Raw genomic sequence first — 22,118 nt, 5'->3', positions numbered from 1 at the left:
TTTTAGAAGCAGGAGGCAACTGCAATTTGAAAGACCTACAGCAGCCTTCAGAGGAACTAAACTGGGGGAAGGAAAGTGGTTTTGCGATCCTGCTTCCTACACATTTGGAAGAGTGGGGGCGGGCCACCAGCAGGGAGGGGAGGGGGAAGCTGGGGACCTGAGCCGCCCATTCAACAATGGAAGCCACAGGACGGAGCCCAGGGCAACCTCCAGAGGTGACTCCGCCAGGCTCTGCAGCTCACCAGTTTGTGGGGGACCCAAGGCAGGTGCTGACCACGTACCTTCAGCCCTGGACACAAACTCACCATTTTTGTCTTTCTAGGGGACCTGGAGTTCTCTCGAGGACCTCAAGGCAGCAGAGACCAAGGGGAACACAGCCTGCTCAGAATCACTCAGGCCTTTTGGGCAGAGCACGTGGGGAGGAGCAGAGTTGGTGAGGAAGAAAACCCCGCGAGATTGCGGAAGCCCGCCTTTCCCCTCTGTCCAGGAACCTGATTGGACAGTTCCACCACAGCATCCTTAATGGGCCTCCTCTAGTCAGGCCTCTGCATTGTGACTGACAGCTAAGGTTAACCAATCACTAACCAAAATTGCCTAGAGTGGCAGATCCTTGGCCCAAGCCCTTTTCAGGTGGAGCTTCTTGGCTGGGCTGGGAACTAATCCAGGTGGGAAACCTTTGCTTGAACGTGGTACAAATGGTAACATCTGGGATTGAGCTCTGGCTGAGGGAGACTGCTTTCCCAGCACGGGTGATGCCCTGGGTTTTAACCTCACCACAGAAACAAACAACAATTAAAAAATCAATAAAATACAGTTACTTAAGGAGTCTAAGGCAGGAGGAGCCCAAGGTCAGGTGAGCATTGACAAATGTTAATACTGTTTACCCTGAGGAGTCCTTGTCCCCCCCCCCACCCCAAATCCTGCAGTATAACACCGGAGAAGCAGGTGGAGAGTGGAAAGTGGAAGGCTTTAATAAGAGAAAGCACAAAAGACTCCCCCCACCCCAGGAAGAAGGGGACCCAAAAGGCAGAATCCCTGGAAGGGGGAGGTCTTCTCCCTCTTAAACCTAAGGTCTTCTTTTGTCCTCCCACATTCCTGTTTTTTGTTTCCCTTTATTGTGCACATGGTAGGGGATATGGGGATATGGGTGGGAAGGACAGAGGGTGGGAAACTGGTGGACTAGTGGGGCGTGGAGCAGAAACCTGGGCAGGAACAGCCTACGATGGTTTGATTAGCATCTCCCTGTTTTACTGGGAGCTACTTCTTTAACCTTATTTGGGACCTGGCCAAGGCCATGGGGACATGTAAACTTACTCTTCAGGTTTTTTTTTTTTTTTTTTGGTTTCCCAGGCTCAGGTAGGATTCCATTTTTTTTTTTATTGAACCTTATATTAGACTCCATTTACCTAGCTACACAAACTACTATCTTTCAATCTGGCTTCAAAAACAGGGAGATCCTAGCTTAAAATAAAATAAAGAGAGTTGGGGATCTAGCTCAGAGGTTGAGCCCCACAGAAATTATCCCACAGAACCTCAAAGACAAAGATACCTACATGCATATAGTATCAGCTGGTGTGACCTCAGGCAACTTATCAAGACATAGTCTCAAAAGTTTTAAAACAATATTTAAAGATATTACATATATCACACATGTATGATATCTAAAAATAAAAACAGTTGCAGTAATTCTCATCACCTTCTACCACTGATCTTTCGAGGAGATAGCATGAGCTAAGAAAGGAAGCAATTGTGTTCACTCAGTGTTCTCTCCCCAGCAGAAAGGGGGAAAACAGGGGAGGGGAGTCAATCCTCTTAGGCAGCAATGTGGGCTGGAAATAAAATGGATGCCTTGTGCTTAATGTCCATGTTCTACATTCCACTATTAGGGGAGTTCTAGGAAGCGACTTGACTCTGGTGATCCCACATATCAGGTCTTCTGTTTACCCCAAAACCAAACAGAAAAGGTCATGATGAAAAGCAGGAAAGGAACTTTGATCAGTGAAGCTACCCCAGGAAGACAAGGGAACCATGTCCTTAGCCCTCTCTTCAGGGGCTGTTATGGAAAAGGGTAATTGAAAAGCCAGCCTCTACCTCAGAGCAAAGCCTGTCCAAGGAAGAGTGCCTGTCCTTTGTCCTCAGAACACTCCTAGGCTCATGCTCACCCTGCTGAGTTGTTTATCTACAAATAACAGGAGAGATCTGCTGTGCCATGTGTCCCTGACTCAGTCAGTCTAGGTGGGAACCCATAGCAACACCCCCCACCCCCCTGCAGCCACCAATCAGCATGACACACTGAAATACCCGGGATATCAGATGACCCTCCCAGTAGTTTATGGTGGTTGATAACATGTTGGGAAACCATGTAGTTCAGCAAGTACCCCCTCATGGCTTAAACCATCCCCCTCTTTTACTAGCCAATCATCCTTACCCAAATTGTTCCTGCCAGTGAATGTGCTAATCATGTTTTAGAGTTGTTTTATGATTTTCCCGTGGTGTGTGATGATTTGCTAAGAGATGCTATGATGTATGTGAAGTCCCTGCCTTCCCCAGAGTGTAGAAAACTGTGGTAAACCCTGGACTCGGGGCCTCTCAGCATAACCAGTTGCTGTGTGCACGCGGAGGACCGAGCTAGCTTGCAATAAACACCTCTTTGCTGCTTACATCGATCTTGGTCTCTGGTGGTCTTTTGGGGGTCCTTAATTCAGTCATAGGCATGCATGTAGAGGGAAAATTGTATGTATGTTTGGTGTCATCTGTGACTTTGTTACCGCTGTTGACCAGTGAGTTCTTGCTTCCCCAATGTTGAATAATAACACCAGAGAAGCACTCCCAGGCAAGGTCATAGTGGAAAATAGAAGTTTAAAGGACTGCAGAAAAGACTTCTCCTGGAGGAAGAAGGGGACCCAAGAGATGAAATGGTTGTCTCCCATTTTTATAGCTGAAATCTTCATTTAGCTTTCCCGCATTCCTGTCACATTCCTGTCCTTTGTTCTGTCAAGGGTGGGGCACAGGTGGGCCAAAGGAGTATTCTGGGCAGGAATGATTTTTGAGTAGCATCTTCAAGTGTGCTGGGGACTGTCATTAACACTGCTTTGGGATGGGCTTTGGCCTTGGGCTTCTCCTGAACTTCATTAACATTCCAAGAGTTGTTCAACTTTTTCCAGAATTCATTCTAATCATGGCCTCCATTTACTCCATACCAGACCCGATTTACCTAACTACACTGACTACCTAACTTTAAATCTGGCTTAAACTTCAGGCATCTGTGGGTCTCATAAAATGTCAGTGAGATCATGGTCACATGCCGCCTTGAGACACGTAACCCCATTGCACAGGCTGACCTGAATTGACCTCTCAGGAAGGGTCCCCTCCCATGTGTTCTTTCCATGTCAGTGGTTCAGAGGCACCAACATTTTCAAGAGAAGCCACAAGCCCACCTGCTCCTGCCTGGTAAGCACCATATTCCTAGATGCTGACCCAGGGCTCTCAGCTTCCTGGGTTTCAACTGATAGTTAAACCAGAAAGAAACACTAACCCTGCTCATCTCGGCCCATAAAGCCTGCATATGAAACCCCGCTTGGGGCACATATGGCCTGTGGTGTTGATACCGCTGGTTACTGGGGAGGAGTTCTGCCCCCTCACACGTTGAAGTTTGAACATTAGAGAAGCAAGCCCAGGCAAGCACACAAAGCAGGGTTTATTTTAAAATGAGTAACATAGACTTCTCCCCAGGAGGGAGAGGGGGGACATAGTTGGTACCCTGGCATCACCAGAAGCAAGGTGTTCAGCCTTTCTATGAGTCCTAGGCTTCCTTTGTTCTCCATTCCTTTCCCCTTACCTTTCTCCTTCAGGCCTTGGTGACTAGGCCCAGGAATGCTTGGTGAGATGGCACAAAGGTGACAAACAGGGGGGCTGAAGGGGGAAGGGCAGGATGCAGCAGCCAAGGACACATTAACAACCTTATGGCTCACTGTAGGGAGGGGCAATTCCTGGGACAGGCTAGCTTAGCAACAGGAAGAAGCAAGGGCAGGTTCTTAATAAGGGTGGATCAAGGGCTCTGAAGGAATTAACATTTCTATCCCTCAGGGGACAGTCTCCTAGACTCACTCAAAATTGGCCTTCTTGATTCTAACTGACTCCATTTACCTGTCTGTACTTACTGCATGTCTATTTCTGGCTTCAGTATCTACCCCTTCCCAGAAAGTAAATACAATTTTATTTTTACTCTTAACTTGAGTTGGTGAAGTCTTTCATATCTTGTACACTGGCCCAAATTCAGTCTACTTACCCATATTACCAATGACAATGGGGAGGGGGGCTTATATATAAATAGTCATATTCCCCCAAGTGTGGAATAGTGGCCACATATCCGTGGAGGGCTGAGAACTCAACTGTAGGTGCTTCCCCTACCTCCCCCACCCCTGGGCATTGAATCCATGGCAGGGATACAGAACCCCTGGGCTCCATCCCCAGCCCTTTTTCTATTGTGGTACAAAGAAGGTGGGTGGGAGCATAAATGTAATGGGTTTGAGAATTAAACTCTTAAACTCCTTCTAATTCCTTAAGATTGGGAGCCATCTCGTCCAAAACTCATGAAAACTAATTTCTGTTTTACTATAAGTTACTGTGTTTTCTAACCTTGCTTAGAATGCCTGCCCATCCCTTGAAGTCACTCATACCTGGCTCCTCCTGGGCAGACAATAACCCTCTCTGAAACTTCAGCAGTACCCTTATGCTCGAATTCAGGACCCCCAAATCACCACCAGAGACCAAGATCCATGTAAGCAGCAAACAGGTGTTTATAGCGAGCTAGCTGGGTCCTCTGCATGCACCCAGCAAGTGGTGACAGTGAAAGTTCCTGAGCCCAGGGTTTGCAGCAGTCTTATACACTCTTTGGGGAAGGCAGGGACCCCACATACATCATAGCATCTCTTAGCAAATCATCACACACTGTGAAAAAATCATAAAACAACTCTAAAACATGATTAGCATATTCACTGGTGGGAACAAGTTGGGTAAGGGTGATTGGTTAGTACAATAGGAGGATTCCATTGAACTGATTGATTTAGGCCACAAGGGGCGTATGTATTGAACTACATGGTTTCCCAACATGTTATCAACCACCATAACTACAGGGAGGGTCATCTGGCATCCCAGGTATTTTTCCTGTCTCATGCTCATTGGTGGTTGCTAGGGGGTTGCTATGGGTCCTCACCTAGCCTGACTGAGTCAGGGACACCTGGCTCTGAAGATTTCTCCCATTATTTGCAGACAAACAACTCAGCAGGGTGGGTATGTACCTAGGAGTGCTCTGTGGGTCTTTCCAAGGACCAGGGTTGTTTGGATAGTCTTTGCTCTGAGGTAGAGTCTCCTTGTTCAGCACCTCATGAATTTTGATGTTGGAATCTGAATTTATTCCCTACCTTGAAATGTTAAGCCATGTAGTTCATTAACCTACTGTCTGCCTTTGTGTTATGCTTGCCAAAATCCTGTTATCTGTAAGTTCTCAAGACACCCCTCATTGCATATTTTGGGCTATAAAACTGAGTTCCTAGAGAGCTGGGTTAGTGATCTCAGAATATTTAATAGTCTAATATTGTCTGGTTCATTAAATCTGGAAAAATAAGAATTATATCTGGGTATCCTGAAATATTTCAACACAGTAGCATTAATCATCACAGTGAAACAATGAAACACAGATATATTCTATCTTAACTTTTGCCTGGGGCACACTACTGCTCATTGATGATGTGGTCCCATCTATAAGTATGAATACCCAATACCAAATAGAATTTAAATTTCTAATCCTGTCTAATCAACAACTGGTATATATTTTGGCCTCAGATTTGGCTAATATTTTCTGTTTTCTCTATTTCAATAGCATTCTACTGCAAATTGTTTTTACCACTGAAAAGACCAAATAAATTTTCAGACTACTCATCAGTCTTTCACAAATGACTTTGAGCAGAGACTCACAGCATTCCCCTTTTTCCAGGAGCACAGGTTTGATCTTAAATTGCTGACATCATCCTCCAAGGGTCCCTGGCACACTCCTTAAATACAGGAAAATCTGACATCTTTTAGGCTGCACTTGACCATGTGGCAACATTTTTTTTTTTCCTTATCAGTCTCACTTGATCTCCCCAGTGACATCATCTATAAATCAGAGACCTCCATATGGATTTCCTCCACCAAAAATCTCTAAGACAGGAACTCTTAGCACCTTCAGAGACTCCTGCACAGCAGAGGATTTCACAACCACTTCATGATAAGGAGACGATGGCCGCTTGTGAGACTATGAATTACTGAGATGTCCCAGAGCAGGAAGCTTCCGGTCAAGGCCCTTGCTATATCTATATTTTTAAAACCCATAAAGCAATATAATGTATGAGCCCATCCACCCATCATACAGTTTATGAAAACTTGTTGCCTAATGAATTTTTGTGGAGAGTACCAGAAATTGAGCTTAGAGGCACTCCACCACTGAGCCACATCCCAGCCTTCTTTTCTTTTTTTTTTTTTTTTTTTTTTTTTTTTGTAGAGACAGGGGTTCACTGAGTTGCTTAGTGCTTCTCTTTCCCGGAAGCTGGCTTTGAAATCACAATGCTCCTGCCTCAGCATCTCGAGCCACTTGGAGTACAGGTGTGTGCCATAGCACATGGTGATTCACAAGCATTTTGAAAATTTCACAGTCTTTCATAAAATTATAACAACAGTTGCAATTTCAATCTACTGCAGGCCTTCAAAACTTCTAGTATGCTATACCATTAGTAAGCCTCTTCATATTCATCTCAGTTTATTCCACAAAAGCATCACTCTACAAAAGCTTGTGGGTAGGGCTGGGGATGTGGCTCAAGCGGTAGTGCGTTCGCCTGGCATGCATGCGGCCCGGGTTCCATCCTCAGCACCACATACAAACAAAGATGTTGTGTCCACTGAAAACTAAAAAATAAATATTAAATATTCTCTCTCTCTCACTCTCTTTCTCTCTTCAGAAAAAAAAAAAAAAAAAAAGCTTGTGGGAAAATGCATACATGAAAGAAAACATGAGACTCAAGTTCCAAGAGGTTACTTGTTAAGGTGTTTGGTGCCAAATAATATCTTCAGTATAGCAAAGAATATTTTAATTCTCATTTAAATCATTGTACATCCTCCCAACTGGCTCAGCTACACACCCAAACACATCAGAAGGTGGCCCTCCACCTGGCCCACATGCCAGCTCTATTGCCCAGAAGCAGTAGGCATGTCCTCTCAGGAGATTCTGTAGCCCTCTCAGCAGCCTGATTCCTGCACTAATGTACTTACCAAGGCTGAACTCCTACAGAGAATGCCTGCACCCCAGCATAGTTGCATTCCCTCCAGAGCTTCATGCTGGCCAGTAACAAGCCTGTAACTCCTGCCTTTGGCAAATGATTTATTACAAAGCAGTCCAGACTGCATCAAGTGCTCACATGCCACTATGCAATATTTCTACTGAATCAAAGATGAAATATTAGAAAACTGCCAAACTGTCTCATTAGGTGGACAGAAAGTTTTCAGCGATCATGGGAGCTTCAAAAACTATCTTTTGAGACTAAATGCTGTGGGATAGCTTAAGCTGTATTTATTAAAATCAGAAGTTCCACAGCACTCTCTTTTCACCTTCCTTTCCAAATGAACACTATGAGAGACACAGCAAATGGCTGGTAACAAAGATAACAGTGACAATCACTGATCTCTATCATGTTTGCCATCTTAAATATTCGGACACAAGTACATAAGAAACTCTGCTCAATGACCACACAAGACCCATGACTCTTGAATATGTTGTGGGTGAGGTTTTTCTCAGGATGCTTTGAATCCTTAGGACAGGTGAGTGAATCCCTTAGCCTAAGCAGAAATAGCCCTCTCCACAGCATGTACTGCAGACCCTTTTCAAATGCTATTTGGATCAATTCTAGGGATTGGCAAATTCAGGGGTTATTTTACTTATTCTCATGCATATTTTAGGCACTGACAAAACAAGCAAATTGCTGTCAAAAAATTATTCCAAGTCAAAGCAAAAATAGGCCTTAATGTGGAACACCAAAGAAGGAATATTCAAACAAAAAATGATTGAGAGAAAAAAACAAAAACAAAAACATTGCATCCCCAAACCCTTTTCCCACTTGGTGGACTCATGTTTGGCTGAATGGGTTTTATAGTTACCTCAGACTATGACTAAAACCTTAAATTATAAATCACAGCCACACAGAGATGACACAGTTCTTCCTGGTGGCATGTTTCAGGAAGCAAAATACAAATAGGTACACCTGCAGAGTCTTCCCTACAGTGGCCAAGGACAGGTCAATGGAGGTCACTTAAACCACATGCTGGCAGCAGATCAGAACGCAGGTTCTTGCTGGATAAGCTCTTTCTTCTCTTGGCTGAATACTGAGATAGGGGCCAAGTATACCAGGGTTCCACAGAACAGGGGGGGATGCCCACCTGTGGCACACACCAGGTTGACCCTGGGGCCTAGCGTAACAAGGCTCCACAGCAGGGGGAGATGCCATACCTGCAGCACACACCTGGGTGCCTGTGCAAAGAGAGGGATGGAAGGAGCCCGAGAGGCCCCACGATAGGGGGCATGGTCCCTGGTGATCACCAAAGCCACCAGGAAAATGAATGTGAGTGTGGAGAATGAGGGGACTCTGAGCTCAGGCAGTGCAGGGAAGAAAGTGACAGTGAAGAGCAGATCCAGACACGACTGGGTGGTGGTGGCACAGGAAGGTCATCAGGCCAAGAGTAAATGGGCATCTGTGCAAGTGCCTCCAGATCCCAGGTCCAGTGGTTTCCAGGCCTTTATGGTAGAATGACCACATCAGAGCAGAGCAAGGACACCAAGAAGATTATAGCAACATGCAGGACCCCCTGCAGCACAGGGCAAGCACTGGATAGCAGGACTCCTGGGAATTTATTGGCTGTAGTGTTGAGAATGGTATTGCCCTCATGAGTGCTGACCAAGTCAGGGGTGCTGCACCCACTGTGGACTTCACGAGGGCCATGACCACTGGGTAAGAAGATTGCAGCTCTAAAGTGTCTGGAAACCTTGAATTCAGTGCTCCTGAATTCCCACCAGAGACCCTGCTGTATAATTTCCAAACAAGAATTCCTGGCTATGACCTGGGATATTTTTTACCAGTGGAGGTCCCATTAATGATGTGGGGCAGATGAGGCTGGACACCCAGGGAATATTCAGGGAGCCAACTTACTAGCTGCAGGACTTAGAGGGGTATTCCTAAAATTTTCTGGACCTCGAGTTTGAAATTTCATTGTTTACACCCAGTGGGAGGGGGTGGAGGTGTACATTGTTTCTAGGAGTCTATATAAAGTTTGTTTTTTCTTTTTTAGTTCACAGAAAGTGCTTTTTGTACCATTTGTGAGATTAGTCAGAGGTTTTCTAAGCATTACCAGAAAAGGAGAAGTAAGGTCATCAAGTCTGAGTTCTAACCCACTTTCAGTTCTTTGAAAAACCTTTTCCTGACATTGTGTTTAAAGAAAACTATGGTGAGAATCTCTGGAGAAGCTTATTTAAGATTCTGAGGTGGAGAAGGGAGTGCCACTACTTTAGGACATCAGACTGGGACCCTTCTTACCTTGCCTTTGGTCACACACTGTGTAGGAAAAAAATCATCACATGATATTCTCAGGGTTACTGAGGTACCCTAAACACAGAGAGAAGTCCAGCCTGGATTTTCTGGCATATTCCACCTAATATTAATCATGAGGAGAGAAGCTAAGTGGATGTCAGTTTTTAAAATTCACTGATGTCAAAAACCTTCAAGAAGAAAGGGACTAGCTGCAAATGTGAAATAAGGACTTGTAGTGCTGCATCTACTGACATGGACAGTAGTGGGGTCCACACACACAGAAGCAGCAAACTCACCACCTGAGATAGGGGAGTGCTAGGTGTTAGAGCACCTGCCTAGCATGCACAAGGCAGGATTGGGACCCTGGCACCAGAAAAGGGAAAGAGAAAGAAAGCAACTCAAGTATTTTGAGAAGGTGCCTTTTGAAGCAATAAATACAAATGACATTTTTTTTAAATGCTCTTTAACGTGCCTATATACAACACAACACATGAGACTTAGAACAAGCAGGAGTGACACAGTGGTGGTCCCAGAGTCATCCACAGACTGAACAGGCATTAAGAAAAAGAAAGAGGCCAGCAGCAGGACACACAAGGGCACAATTCTATGGTCCAGCTGCAAGAAGGCTGAGGCAGGCTGAGCAAAAGTTCAGGGCCAGCCTCACCCCATCTCAGAAAAGAACAAAAGAGCTATGGTGAAGCTCAGTGGTGGAGCACTCCTGGTGAAATCTGAAGGAGGGAAGGAAGCAAAGGGGAAAGGAAGAGACATTTCACCAATCTGTACTTAAGGCTGGAGTGGAGAAGCCTCAACTAACATACATAATCTGTAATAAAACTTTATAAAGACACAATTAAATTGTGAAGTCAGAAAAGAACAATTGATTTTGAGAAAAAAAAAATAGTGGGCAGCAACATTGTGAGAAAAATCAAAGAAATCAATAGTTGCATTACACAGTGAGGATGAAAGCACTGCACTAGGGAGGGTATGTACAGAAAAAGGTGACTTGATCCCGTGTATGTGTGTGCACATGGGTGTGAGTGTGCATGTATGGGTGCCAAAACTCACCTCCCAGGTGTTTGCTTTTGTCATTTCACTTGTGCTCTAGAGAACACTTACATGAGCACCAGGCAATGTTCCATAGCCCCCGTGACTCTGCAAAGTTGTTTAGCTCATGCCTGGTGCACACAGGGAACAATAAATTGTTTTTAAAAAATCTGATAATTACTCACTGTGATTACTTAAATTTCATCCTATCATAAGGTCTTAATAGAAATAGTCTGTTCCCTTAAATATTTGAACAGACCTTCCACCCTGTTTTTAACAAAAATTATCTAAAATAAACTTTTTCCAAATGGACTACAGTTTAGTCCAACCAGACTAATAAAAATTTAGAGTATAAGATGTGAATTAATGTTCTGATGATGCTCAGAATCATTCTAGAATCTTAGAAATTGAATGGCAATAATATACATAAACACATTATGTATATTAAGTAATTCTTGCTTCTTAACCAGTTAACACTTGGAAATTCTACACAAAAAGGCACATTTTGATTTACATCAGGATTTCAAGAAACATCCAGGAGTTGGGCATCGTAGCATGTCTGTAATCCCAGTGGTTATAGAATGAGGATCGCAAGTTCAAGACCAGCCTCAGCAACATACTGAGGCCCTTGAAAAGAATTTACCAGGATCTTCAAACAAAATTAAAAAATAAAAATATCTAGGGATGTGATCAGTGCCTAAGTACTCCAGATATGATGATAATGGTGGTGGTGGTGGTGGTGATGATGATGATGATGATGATGATGATGATAATGTTTATTATGGCATAATATGTGAGAGATGACTACAGATGAAAAAAAAAACTTAAAATATAGAAAAATTAAATCTAACAAGAAGAGATATTTAACTGGGAGAAACATGTTGCTTTCACATCTTCATGCTGAAACAATCCCTACATCCACTCCAGGGTGCACTCTCATTACCTCTAAATAGACAAAAAAGAAATGAAGGCACACACCCTTTTTACACATACAGTGGTTTCCTGAAAAAAAAAAAAAAAAAAAAAAAAGGTTCCTTGCTGAAGGGGTTGAATGACTAATTCCAGTGAAAAACCGGGCTGAGATAGGGGATCACAAGTTCAAAGTCAGCCTCCACAACATAGTGAGGACCTAAGCAATTCAGTGAGAATATGTCTAACTATTTGAAAAAAAAATTAAAAAGAACTGGGATGTGGCTCAGTGGTTAAGTGTCTCTGAGCTGAATCCCTGGTACCAAAACAAGTAAAATAAAATAAAGTAAAAAAAATTCCCTCAAGTTTGATGAGTAAGTCTAAAACAAACTGGAACAACTGAAGATCTCACCACATTTTTATATACAAGGCTTTTCTCCAGAGTGAGTTCTCCCATGATACTCAAAAAGAACCTGGAAAGGTGAAAGTTCTACCACATTGTTTAATAGGGTTTCCCTGATGTGAATCCTTTTATGTCTTTGGGGGAAACCATGAAAGCTGAATACTGCCCCACATGGCTTATCCACAGGATTTTCTACAGTCTGAGTCCTTTCATACAACTGAACAAAACTGGAACACCTGAGCCCTTTGTATTTCTTATTTGCATACAATTTATTCATTTTGTCATGAATCTTTCAAGAAGAATCTTCCCAGTCCTTGGAAAAAAGTGGGAAAATTAGAAGACTTCCCACATTTATCACATTCTCAGGGCTTCTCTCCATGAGTATTTTCATATAGGAGAAGGAAAGCAGGGCTGGGATGGGAAGCTAACAGGATGTATCAATCCTCCACATTCTGAGGATCCCCCCCCCCCCGCCAGTGTGAGTGAAATGGTTTTGAAGGCACCAGGGAAAATGGAATGATTTTCCAATTTTTTTACATTTAAAGCATTATTCAGTTAGATGTGGTCATGTATGCCCTTAATCCCAGAGTCTTGGGGAGCTCAGGCAGAAGGATCACAAATGTGAAGCCAGACTCAGCAACTTAGGAAGACACTAAGGAACTCCTCAAGTCCCTGTCTCAAAATAAAAAGTAAAAGGAATCTGGCTCAGTGATGGAGGGCCCTCAGACTAAATCCCCAGTATGATTTATAGATAGATAGATAAATAGATAGATAGAGAGATTGATTCATTGATTCTGATATGTAGCACTTTCTTCTCTTTGTGACAATACTGATTTCCCACATTTCACATTCAAAGAATTTTTCTACAGAAAACTGACTACATGTTAAAAGTGAAACTTTGTTAACAGAAGACTTTGCCAATTGTTTTCATGAGTACAATTTCTCTGCATGATGTGTTCCTTCATGTAAACGAAGCTGAACAGATGTAACAAAGGCTTTTCCACATTGCTTCCAATTATAGAACTTCTCTCCAGTATGTGTTCTTACATATCTTTGAAGGTCACTGGAACTAGCAAAGGCTTTCCCACAAAGCTTACACTCATAGGGCTTCTATCCAGTATGAAGTTTTTCATGTGAGTAAAGGCCAGAGGACTGAGTGAAGGCTTTTCCACACTGCTGGCACTCATAGGGCTTCTCTCCAGTATGAGTTTTTTCATGTGACTGAAGGTAACTGAATCTAGCAAAGGCTTTGCCACACTGCTTACATTCATAGGGCTTCTCTCCAGTATATGTTCTTCCATGTCTCTGAAGGTTATTGGAATTTGCAAAAGCTTTTCCACACTGCTTACATTCATAGGGCTTGTCTCCAGTATGTGTTCTTCCATGAATCTGAAGGTAACTGGATGTAGCAAAGACTTTGCCACACTGCTTACATTCATAGGGCTTCTCTCCAGTATGAATTTTTTCATGTGACTGAAGGCCAGAGGACTGAGTAAAGCCTTTTCCACACTGCTTACACTCACAGGGCTTCTCTCCACTATGTGTTCTTCCATGAATCTGAAGGTTACTGGATCTAGCAAAGGCTTTGCCACACTGCTTACATTTATAGGGCTTTTCTCCAGTATGAGTTTTTTCATGTGAGTGAAAGTTACTGGATCGAGCAAAGGATTTCCCACACTGCTTACATTCATAAGGCTTCTCTCTAGTATGTGTTCTCTGATGTATTCTAAGTAAACTGGGATAAGCAAAGTCTTTTCCACATACCTTACATTTGAAATGTGCATTCCCCTTGTGTGGGATCCTGTGCCTTTGAAGACTTGAGTGTGAAATAAAGGATTGACCACCTTGTTTACATTCACAGAGTTTCTCTCCAGAATAAGTTCTTTCATGTCTTCTAAATAAAGAAGAGAAATGAAAGGTTTTTCCACATACTTCACATTGAAAAGGTTTACCTCCACTGTGTGTTCTCATGTGTCTTTGAACACCTGTGGGAGAAGATGAGGCTTCACCACTTTGAACACCTGTGGGAGAAGATGAGGCTTCACCACATTGTTGATATTCATAGTGTTGCCACCCAGTATGAGTATCTTCATGTCTTTGAATGTCACTGGAAATGAAGACTTTCCCACGTACTGTACTTTCATATGGTCCATCTCCAGTTTTTGTTAACACTTGTTTGTGAACACTTTTGAGAGAAATCAGGGATTGCCTATACTGTTTAAATTCACATGGCTTCTGAGATGTGATCTGCCTATGAAGGAATGAAGGGCATATGAATTCTTTGGCACACATAGAACAACCACAAGGATTTACTCTAGTTTTCTTTTCTTTTTTGAGAGAGAGAGAGAATTTTTAATATTTATTTTTTTAGTTTTTGGTGGACACAAGGTCTTTGTTTTTATGTGGTGCTGAGGATCGAACCTAGGCTGCACGCATGCCAGGTGAGTGCACTACTGCTTGAGCCACATCCCCAGCCTGGATTTACTCTATTAAAAGTTTTCTTTGTCCAGTAAAGAACTGAGATCACATTGAAACTTTCCCCACACTATCTTCTTGGCCGTTGAAGTTTACCATATGGCTTCTTTGAAGAATGACCAGCACATTATCAATGCTTGATTCATTCATGATTTTATACTTATTTATAGATCCTAGGCTTACATTACTACCAACATCAGGTAAAGGCTAGGTTTCCTGATATGTTTAAATTGCCTGAAAATCAAGAGATTGAAAGGAAACAATCCTTTGCAATGCAGCCTCTCTATGGTGATTATCCAAATAGTGATATTCACATGCAATTTCATATATTTTTGGCATGTCAAGTACTTTGAAAAGACTGAATATCTGTTACAGCTAAGTATATATTTCTGGGAAAAATATTATAAGAATAAATACTTCTCAAATTGTGCATACTTCTTTGGTTGGTCTGTTTTAAAAATTATATGACATTCTCAGATTCCCTCAAGAATTTCTCTTGTGAGCACAATTACCTTAGAATGCTCTCAGCCTTCACAGGAGGGAAAGATGAGTGAAAACAGGTGTCTTGGATACAGATCACATAATGATCCAGGCAAACTGAAATCCAGGTGGCCAAAGGCACTACATCCTCAATTTTGTAGACAAAACTCCATTTAGTATACATTCAAATGTGAAACACTAAAATACTTTTAATGAGCTCACAAGAAATTTCATGATATTTATTTATTTGTGGTTAGAAATATTTAGAGAAAAATAAGTAGGGATTGAACATAGGGCACTTAATGACTGAGCCACATCCCCACCACATATGCCATTTTGACACAGTACTCAATAACTTGCTCAGGACCTTGTGAGAGGCTGAGGCCAGCATTGAAATTTATGATTCTCCTGCCACAGCCTCCCCAGCTAAGGAGAATACAGTCATGCACCATTGCACCTGTGGAAATTTAGTTTTGCAAAAGAGCAAGTTATACAATTCTATACTGATGAGAATAAGGGAAAAATTAAAAACTCATAGCAAAATGACAACAGGGAGCCTGGAACCATCTCAGTACTGCCAAGAAGTAGAACAGAAATGGAAACACAAGCAGAACCACCAGAACAATGTCATCATGCCCCAAAGCCCTGAAAGGTTCCCAACAGGTACATGAAGCAGACATAGAAGAATGCAGAGCAGCAAGCATGGTGTGACCTTCACTAGCCCTTCAGGCTGACCCTCTCTGATGCAGGACACTGGCCTGAAATCTCAGTGTGAGAGCCTGGTCACTGGCTCCAGACCACATGCAGCACATCTTATCCAAGTTTAGGCAATTCCTACTAATATCACCATGGAAATATCTTAATGTCTTAACACCAACTCTCACTCATCTACGTCAGAAGTGATCACTGTGAAAAATCAGCAGGAATTCCTTAGAAGGATTCAAGTAAACAAACAACCTGTGTCTGGCAAGAACAGCAAATTATTGTCTACCCACAACCACCACCTAAAATTTGATCAAGAAATCTTCAGAGAGTTTCTTTTAGAAACCAGGTTTCAAAAACACCCAGGTTCAGGAGGCTGAGGCAGGAGGCTGGCAAGTTCAATGCCAGCCTTAGCACTTATTTAGGCCCTTAGGAAGTTGGCAAAAGCCTGAATCAAAGTTAACAAAAAAAGTTAAGGGGAAAGGTGCTGGGGATTTGGTTCAGTGGTTAAGCACCTGAGGGTTCACTGCACAGTATGCTCCCCCAATAAAACCACTGAGATTTCTGAGGAAAGAAGGAAGCTCACAGACTAGGAGGAAACAATTCAGAGAGGCCTATGACACTCATGCTCAGCAGTGGTTGCTCACAGGCTGGGTTCTGCAGAGCAAAGGCACAGCAGAGCTTTAGATAGCACCACTGTGTGTTAAAGCAGAGGACCCAGCACAACTACCAACAAAAACCAGACAAGTGAGGTTTTGCTGTTTCTACTCTTCTTCTCTAGTTTCTGGTGTATGGAGAAATGAGGCCAGGGGACACTGAGATCTAGCAGCAATACTTTATTGGTGGCACCACAGCCCAGAAAAATAATTTCCAAAGCCTGAGCCCTGAGTACAGCAGGGCTTTTACTTTTATACATAAAAACTTTTGAGGACATCCAGGCAAGGGAGCTGGGGCAATACATTGGAGGGAGAATTTTATATTTCTTATGTGAAAATAAGCTTGTCAATGGCCTAAAGACTCAGCTCAGACATATTAGGGACTTTTACTATGCTCAACCTGAAGAGGGATTGTTCCTTCCCTGCTACTTTGTTGGCTGCATGTGCTACTGCATTACAGGTACCTGAAGCTGCTGCTAGCCTGCATGGTGAAATGTTAGAGAGCACAGCTCCTGGGTGTCAGTCTGCAAATCCAGAGCCTGCCATCTCTGAAACTGGTAAAGTTTCCATTCTGTTCAATGACCCTAGCATTCAGGGAAATCTTTCAAAAGAGCTGAACACAAAATATTTACTAAACATAGCTCATAGACATAGTCTCTATACAAAGGCATGAAGCCTTCAACAAGCAGGACCCACATTATAGGAGAAAAGAAAGAAACACATTTTTTTTAAGTTGTTAATGGAACTTTATTTATTTGTATATGGTGCTGAGAATCCAACCCAGTGCCTCATGCATGCTAGGCAAACGCTCTACCACTGAGCCAGAACCCCAGCCCCAAGAAACACATTTTCATTCGCTTATCAAAAAAAAAAGTACAAAGAATACTGACATACAGGAAAACATAACTCATGAATGGAAAATAAAACATATGAAATTGACCATCCTTGAGTAAGATAAGACTCCAGAATCCCTGGGCTAAATTTCCTATTCATTTATTTGTTTATATTTTGTACCAAGGATTGAACCAAAGGTTGCTTAAAAAATAAGCCACATCGACTGCCCTTTTTTAATTATTTCTATTTTGACAGAGGAATTCTCTAAGTAGTTCAGCACCTAAGTTGTTGAGGATACCTTTTAACTTGGGATCCTCCAGCCTAAGAGTCCTGAGCTGATGGGATCAAAGGGATATGCCACTGTGGTGGCCCTAGGCTAAACTTTCATTAAGTGTCTTGAATTATTAGTATGCATGCACCTAAAACAAAACCAAAATACATCAGGCAGAGACATACAAAAGTTCCCAGGACAATGAAGAATATACTGCTACATTTGGAGACATCACCACAACTCAGTCGGTCTGTGACCATGTAGCGGAGCAACAGACAGGAGGGCTTCACTGGACATTAGTCAACAGTGAAACACACAGCCTTCTCAGAATCACAGTAAAACTCCCCAGAACATGCCCCATTCTGAGCCATAAACCTCACCTCAACAAGTGTGCAATGCAAGTGAAATCCCAAGTATGCTCAAAGAAGATGAAAGTTCAGAAATGACATCAGAAGCAGCTGGAAAACCACTAAGATGTGGGAGATGCAACACAGGACTCTAAACAGACACAGGAGGAAGAGGTGACTAAGGGGCAAACTTGACCATGTTGAGAAAAATAAAATGTACGTGTCCAACATGGGAAAAAAGCATGGATGGTGCACTGGGGTCTCTGCAGCATCCAAAGCACATTCCAGAAAAGAAGAGTTAAAAGCAACCATTGAACCTGGCATTTAAGGAAAGCAGAGAACGAAGAGCAAGGTAAGTGTAAATTAAGCACAGGCAGGAAACAGAGGGTGTTGGTGAAACCACAATCAAGAAATCAGCAGTCTGCAAAACCAAGTTCTTCATGAACATCAGCATTACTGACAAACTAATATGTGGCTAAGGAAACAGAGGACAGGAGTGAGGTTATGGCTCAGTGTAGAGTGCTTGCCTAGCACCAGTGAGTCAGTGGTTTCAATCCTTTCCACCACATCAAAGTAAATAATATAACAAAGGTATGAGGAATACAATAACAATAAACAAATAAGAAAACCAAGGACAAAAAACTACACATTAGGATTAAAGTAGCCAGTGTTACCATCCATGGGCTCTTCAACAATATCATGAACATGTGCTTCACACAAATCTGATAACTTAGAGGAACTGGTCCAATAATTTGAGAGAGACCACCTTCTACAACTTACACAGAGAGACAAATACACAAAACACATGAGCCCTTGCCTACTGAAGAAAATGACTCAATAAGTAATCCCATCAAAAAAGTGAAAGGTATGGCTCTTAGAAATCATACAGGCTGACACACACACTCCAGAACAGCCACCAATTTTATATTTTTTTTTTAGAATGCAGAAACAGAGTAAACACTTTCTAATTTCTTTTGAGGCATATGCTACAATATTATCAAAATTATGAGGAAGCTATGAATTACTCCCATGATCATAAATGCAAAATACCTCCACAACATTATTCAACTGAATCAAAAAATAACTAAAAGAACTATATACCAAGTCCAAGATGTTGAAAATAATGGAGGCTATGAGCTGCAGGGAGGTGTATGATACTATGTTTAATTGCTCACTTAAACTGTCACCTTGAGGGGCTGGGGATGTGGCTCAAGCGGTAGCGTGCTCGCCTGGCATGCGTGCGGCCCGGGTTCGATCCTCAGCACCACATACAAACAAAGATGTTGTGTCCGCCGAGAACTAAAAAATAAATATTAAAAAATTATCTCCTCTCTCTCTCTCTCTCTTTAAAAAAATAATTAAAAAAATAAACATAATATGCAGCACTGAGAACAAGATCCATCTTAAAAAAAAAAACTGTCACCTTGATTAGATTAGGAGATATGGATGTTTAATAGGCTCCTGGGTATGTCCATGAGGGTGTGTCTAGGAGGGATTGGCATGTGAGATAGCAAAGTGGAGAAATAGGATCCTGGCTTGGATGGAATAAAAGTTGGAAGAACAAGGCAGCAGCATCAGAGCAAGCTGGATTCTTCTCAAATGGCTCTTCCATTGCTGCTGTGATCACCCGAAAATATCAAAGTTCCCTTCTTCACTCTTTCAAAGCAGATTCTGCCAGGGATTCTCCAGGGAATTTCCAAAAGCACTGGATCACAGGCTAGGGTAGCACCATCAATCCCTCTTGTACTGAGCCTTCAGTATCTTGGACTGCACATCTTCTACTTCTCTAGCTCTCAAGTCTGCAGATGACCCAGCTTCTGGTCATGTAACACAATCTAATAAATATCCCTTTTGTAATTATACTTCCTCTCAATTCCTTTCATCTAGAGAACACTAATATACTATATAAGCCTACATTTGCTCTAAGAAATGAACTTTATTTAATAAAGAAGTGCATTAACTACCACACTGTGGAATATTCATAAATATATACATGAGAAACAATATTATATGCTGAATATCTTGTCCATAATAATGCAAGAGTAAAGGAAACAGGAAGAGTTATGTATGCAAATATCAAAACCATAAAGAAAAGCAGGGAAACTTATTTTCAATACTGTTTCCTTTTAGAGATTAATGGGTGATTTATCTTTAAAAGTCACTATAACTCCTGGTGTAGTGGTGTGCACTTCAAATTTTAGTAATTAGGGAGGTCAGGGCCAGAAGATGACAACACTGAAGCCAGTCTCAGCAACATAGCAAAGTCATCAGAAATATAGTGAGACTTGCTCTTAATCAAGAATTAAAATGGGGGAAAGAGGCTGTCATTCAGTGAAAGAGCACATGACTAGCATGTGTGAGATACTTGGTTTGAAAATTAGAACTACCAAAAAAAAAATCAGCAAAATTAGGTAATCTGTACATCTACTACTAAAACAAAATTTAAAATATATAAATAAACAGAAATAAAAAACACTGGGGATGTGCTCAATGGTCAAATGCCTCTGGGTTCAATCCCTAGAGAAACACCCACCCACCAAGAAAATGCTTTCACAAACTTGAAACTGTTTTTTGAAGGATAACAAGAATGAGCAAGTCCCTGGATTAAATCCCAGCACTCAATACATAAGTAAATAAATCAATGATAGTCCATTGTCTTGGGCTGGGGAGTAAGCAAGAGTAGAGCATTTGATAACCATGCATGAGGTCCTGGGTTCAATGTGAAGAAGACCACAAACACACACACTCTCACACCCACAAAGAAACTATACTAAAATACATCTCATGAATGACAAAAATGATTATTATAGAAAAGGTACAAATGAGAAGCATAAAATACAATAAAATCAATAGAAACACAATATGATTTCTTACCAAGTGGATTAAAGAGACTGAACTTCCCCATGATCTACAATCTCTGAAAAAAAACCCTGAGCATGCTGTGAAATCCAGGGCCAGATGTGCTGTGCTTTTTGGTGAAGTTAAGAGAAACTACTTCTGAAAATGGAAATACCAGACCATATCTAAGATTAGTCAAAATCCTGTACAGATCACAATGACTGTAGACAGAGTATTTATGTAACTCCCAAATTTCATAAGCTAACAGTCCAGCTCCCAAAGGGGTGGCCCAAGGACAAGGCACTTTTTTTAATACCTGTGACTGAACCCAGAGGCAGTTTACCACTGAAATACATCCCAGTCTTTGAAGTCTCACCAAGTTGTATAAAGTCTCCATAAGTTGGTAAAGCTGTCCTCAAACTTGAAATCCTCCTCCTGCCTCAGCCTCTGAAGCAGCAAGAAGTTCAGGTGTGCACTACTGCAACTTGCCATAAATCGGGATTCTTTTTTTTTTTTTTAAGAGAGAGAGAGAGAGAATTTTAATATTTATTTTTTTTTAGTTTTCGGCGGACACAACATCTTTGTTTGTATGTGGTGCTGAGGATCGAACCCGGGCCACACGCATGCCAGGCAAGCGCGCTACCACTTGAGCCACATCCCCAGCCCAAATCGGGATTCTTAATAAATAGAAATGTATGTACTTTTCATAAATCTACTTCTTTCTTCCCTCTTTCATAATATTTCATCATTTGGTTTTGAATAAATAATCTTGGGCCTGAGATAAGTGAGCAGATCATTTCAAACTGACAAACACAGAAATGGCTGATGCTGAGGGAGCAAACCTATTAGGCTCAAGGGTCAGGAAAGATCCCTGCCAGCTGGGACATTCTCACATCTGGTCATGCCCACTGAAACATTCCATGGTCACTCTCCCGGGAGACCTGGACCATGACTCCAGACTATGAGGCTTTTCAGGTTTGCACAGCACTGCATTGGGGTGTTTGGATTTTATCCTCTGTGAGTTTTTGCTCTTTCACACTGTGAGAGAATGCAAGGGTCAGGAATCACTGGTGACCTGGCCCCTCAGCACCAGCATCCACAGGCTGACTGGCCACCTGTCTCCAAGGAATGGGAACAGGGCTTGGGGAAAACAAGATCCTAAGAAGTTAGTTGTCTAGATGAAGCTTGTTCCAGGACACTCCTTAGCCCCAAGCCCACATCTGATTCCCCAAGAGGCTGTACCTCACACCTTAGGGTGTCCTCTAAGAAGAGCTGACTCAGGGCCTAAAATTCCTTGTACCATGCAGGGCACAGGACAGCTGCGGGCACATGGTGGCAGCCCGAGGAAAGGATAGTGGCTGTGAATATAGGACTCTCTGAGGTGTCCAAAGAAAACCTGGCTGAGAAAATCAGATTTGGTGTCAATACCTAAAAAAAGATAAACAAGAAGCACAAGATTTTCGCAGGTGTGAAATGAAGTTCTCTATGAACTTGCTCTGTAGCAATGAACCTTCAGACCACTTGACTTTGGGGAACTAGACCACTATG

The 22,118-nt window shown here is 42.2% G+C and overlaps 1 protein-coding gene across 2 annotated transcripts in view; it reads right to left on the bottom strand.

Moving 5' to 3' along the window:
• Positions 1–22,118, bottom strand: part of LOC139703506 (zinc finger protein 709-like) — a 49,886-nt gene that overhangs the window by 18,050 nt on the left and 9,718 nt on the right. Inside the window, exon 1 of one of the 2 annotated variants that reach the window (XM_071606987.1) lies at positions 20,947–21,056. The exons of the other annotated variant lie outside the window; for it this stretch is intronic. Within the exon in view, the coding sequence (XP_071463088.1) occupies positions 20,947–20,967 (21 nt within the window). The 5' untranslated portion in view covers positions 20,968–21,056. Of the gene's footprint in view, positions 1–20,946; positions 21,057–22,118 lie in introns of those variants that run through there. 2 annotated transcript variants of the gene reach the window in all.

This window comes from Marmota flaviventris, chromosome Y (assembly GCF_047511675.1).
Source record: "Marmota flaviventris isolate mMarFla1 chromosome Y, mMarFla1.hap1, whole genome shotgun sequence".
Lineage (NCBI taxonomy): Eukaryota > Metazoa > Chordata > Mammalia > Rodentia > Sciuridae > Marmota > Marmota flaviventris.
Note: the sequence above shows the minus strand (reverse complement) of the source record. Positions and strands in the feature narration are given on the sequence as shown.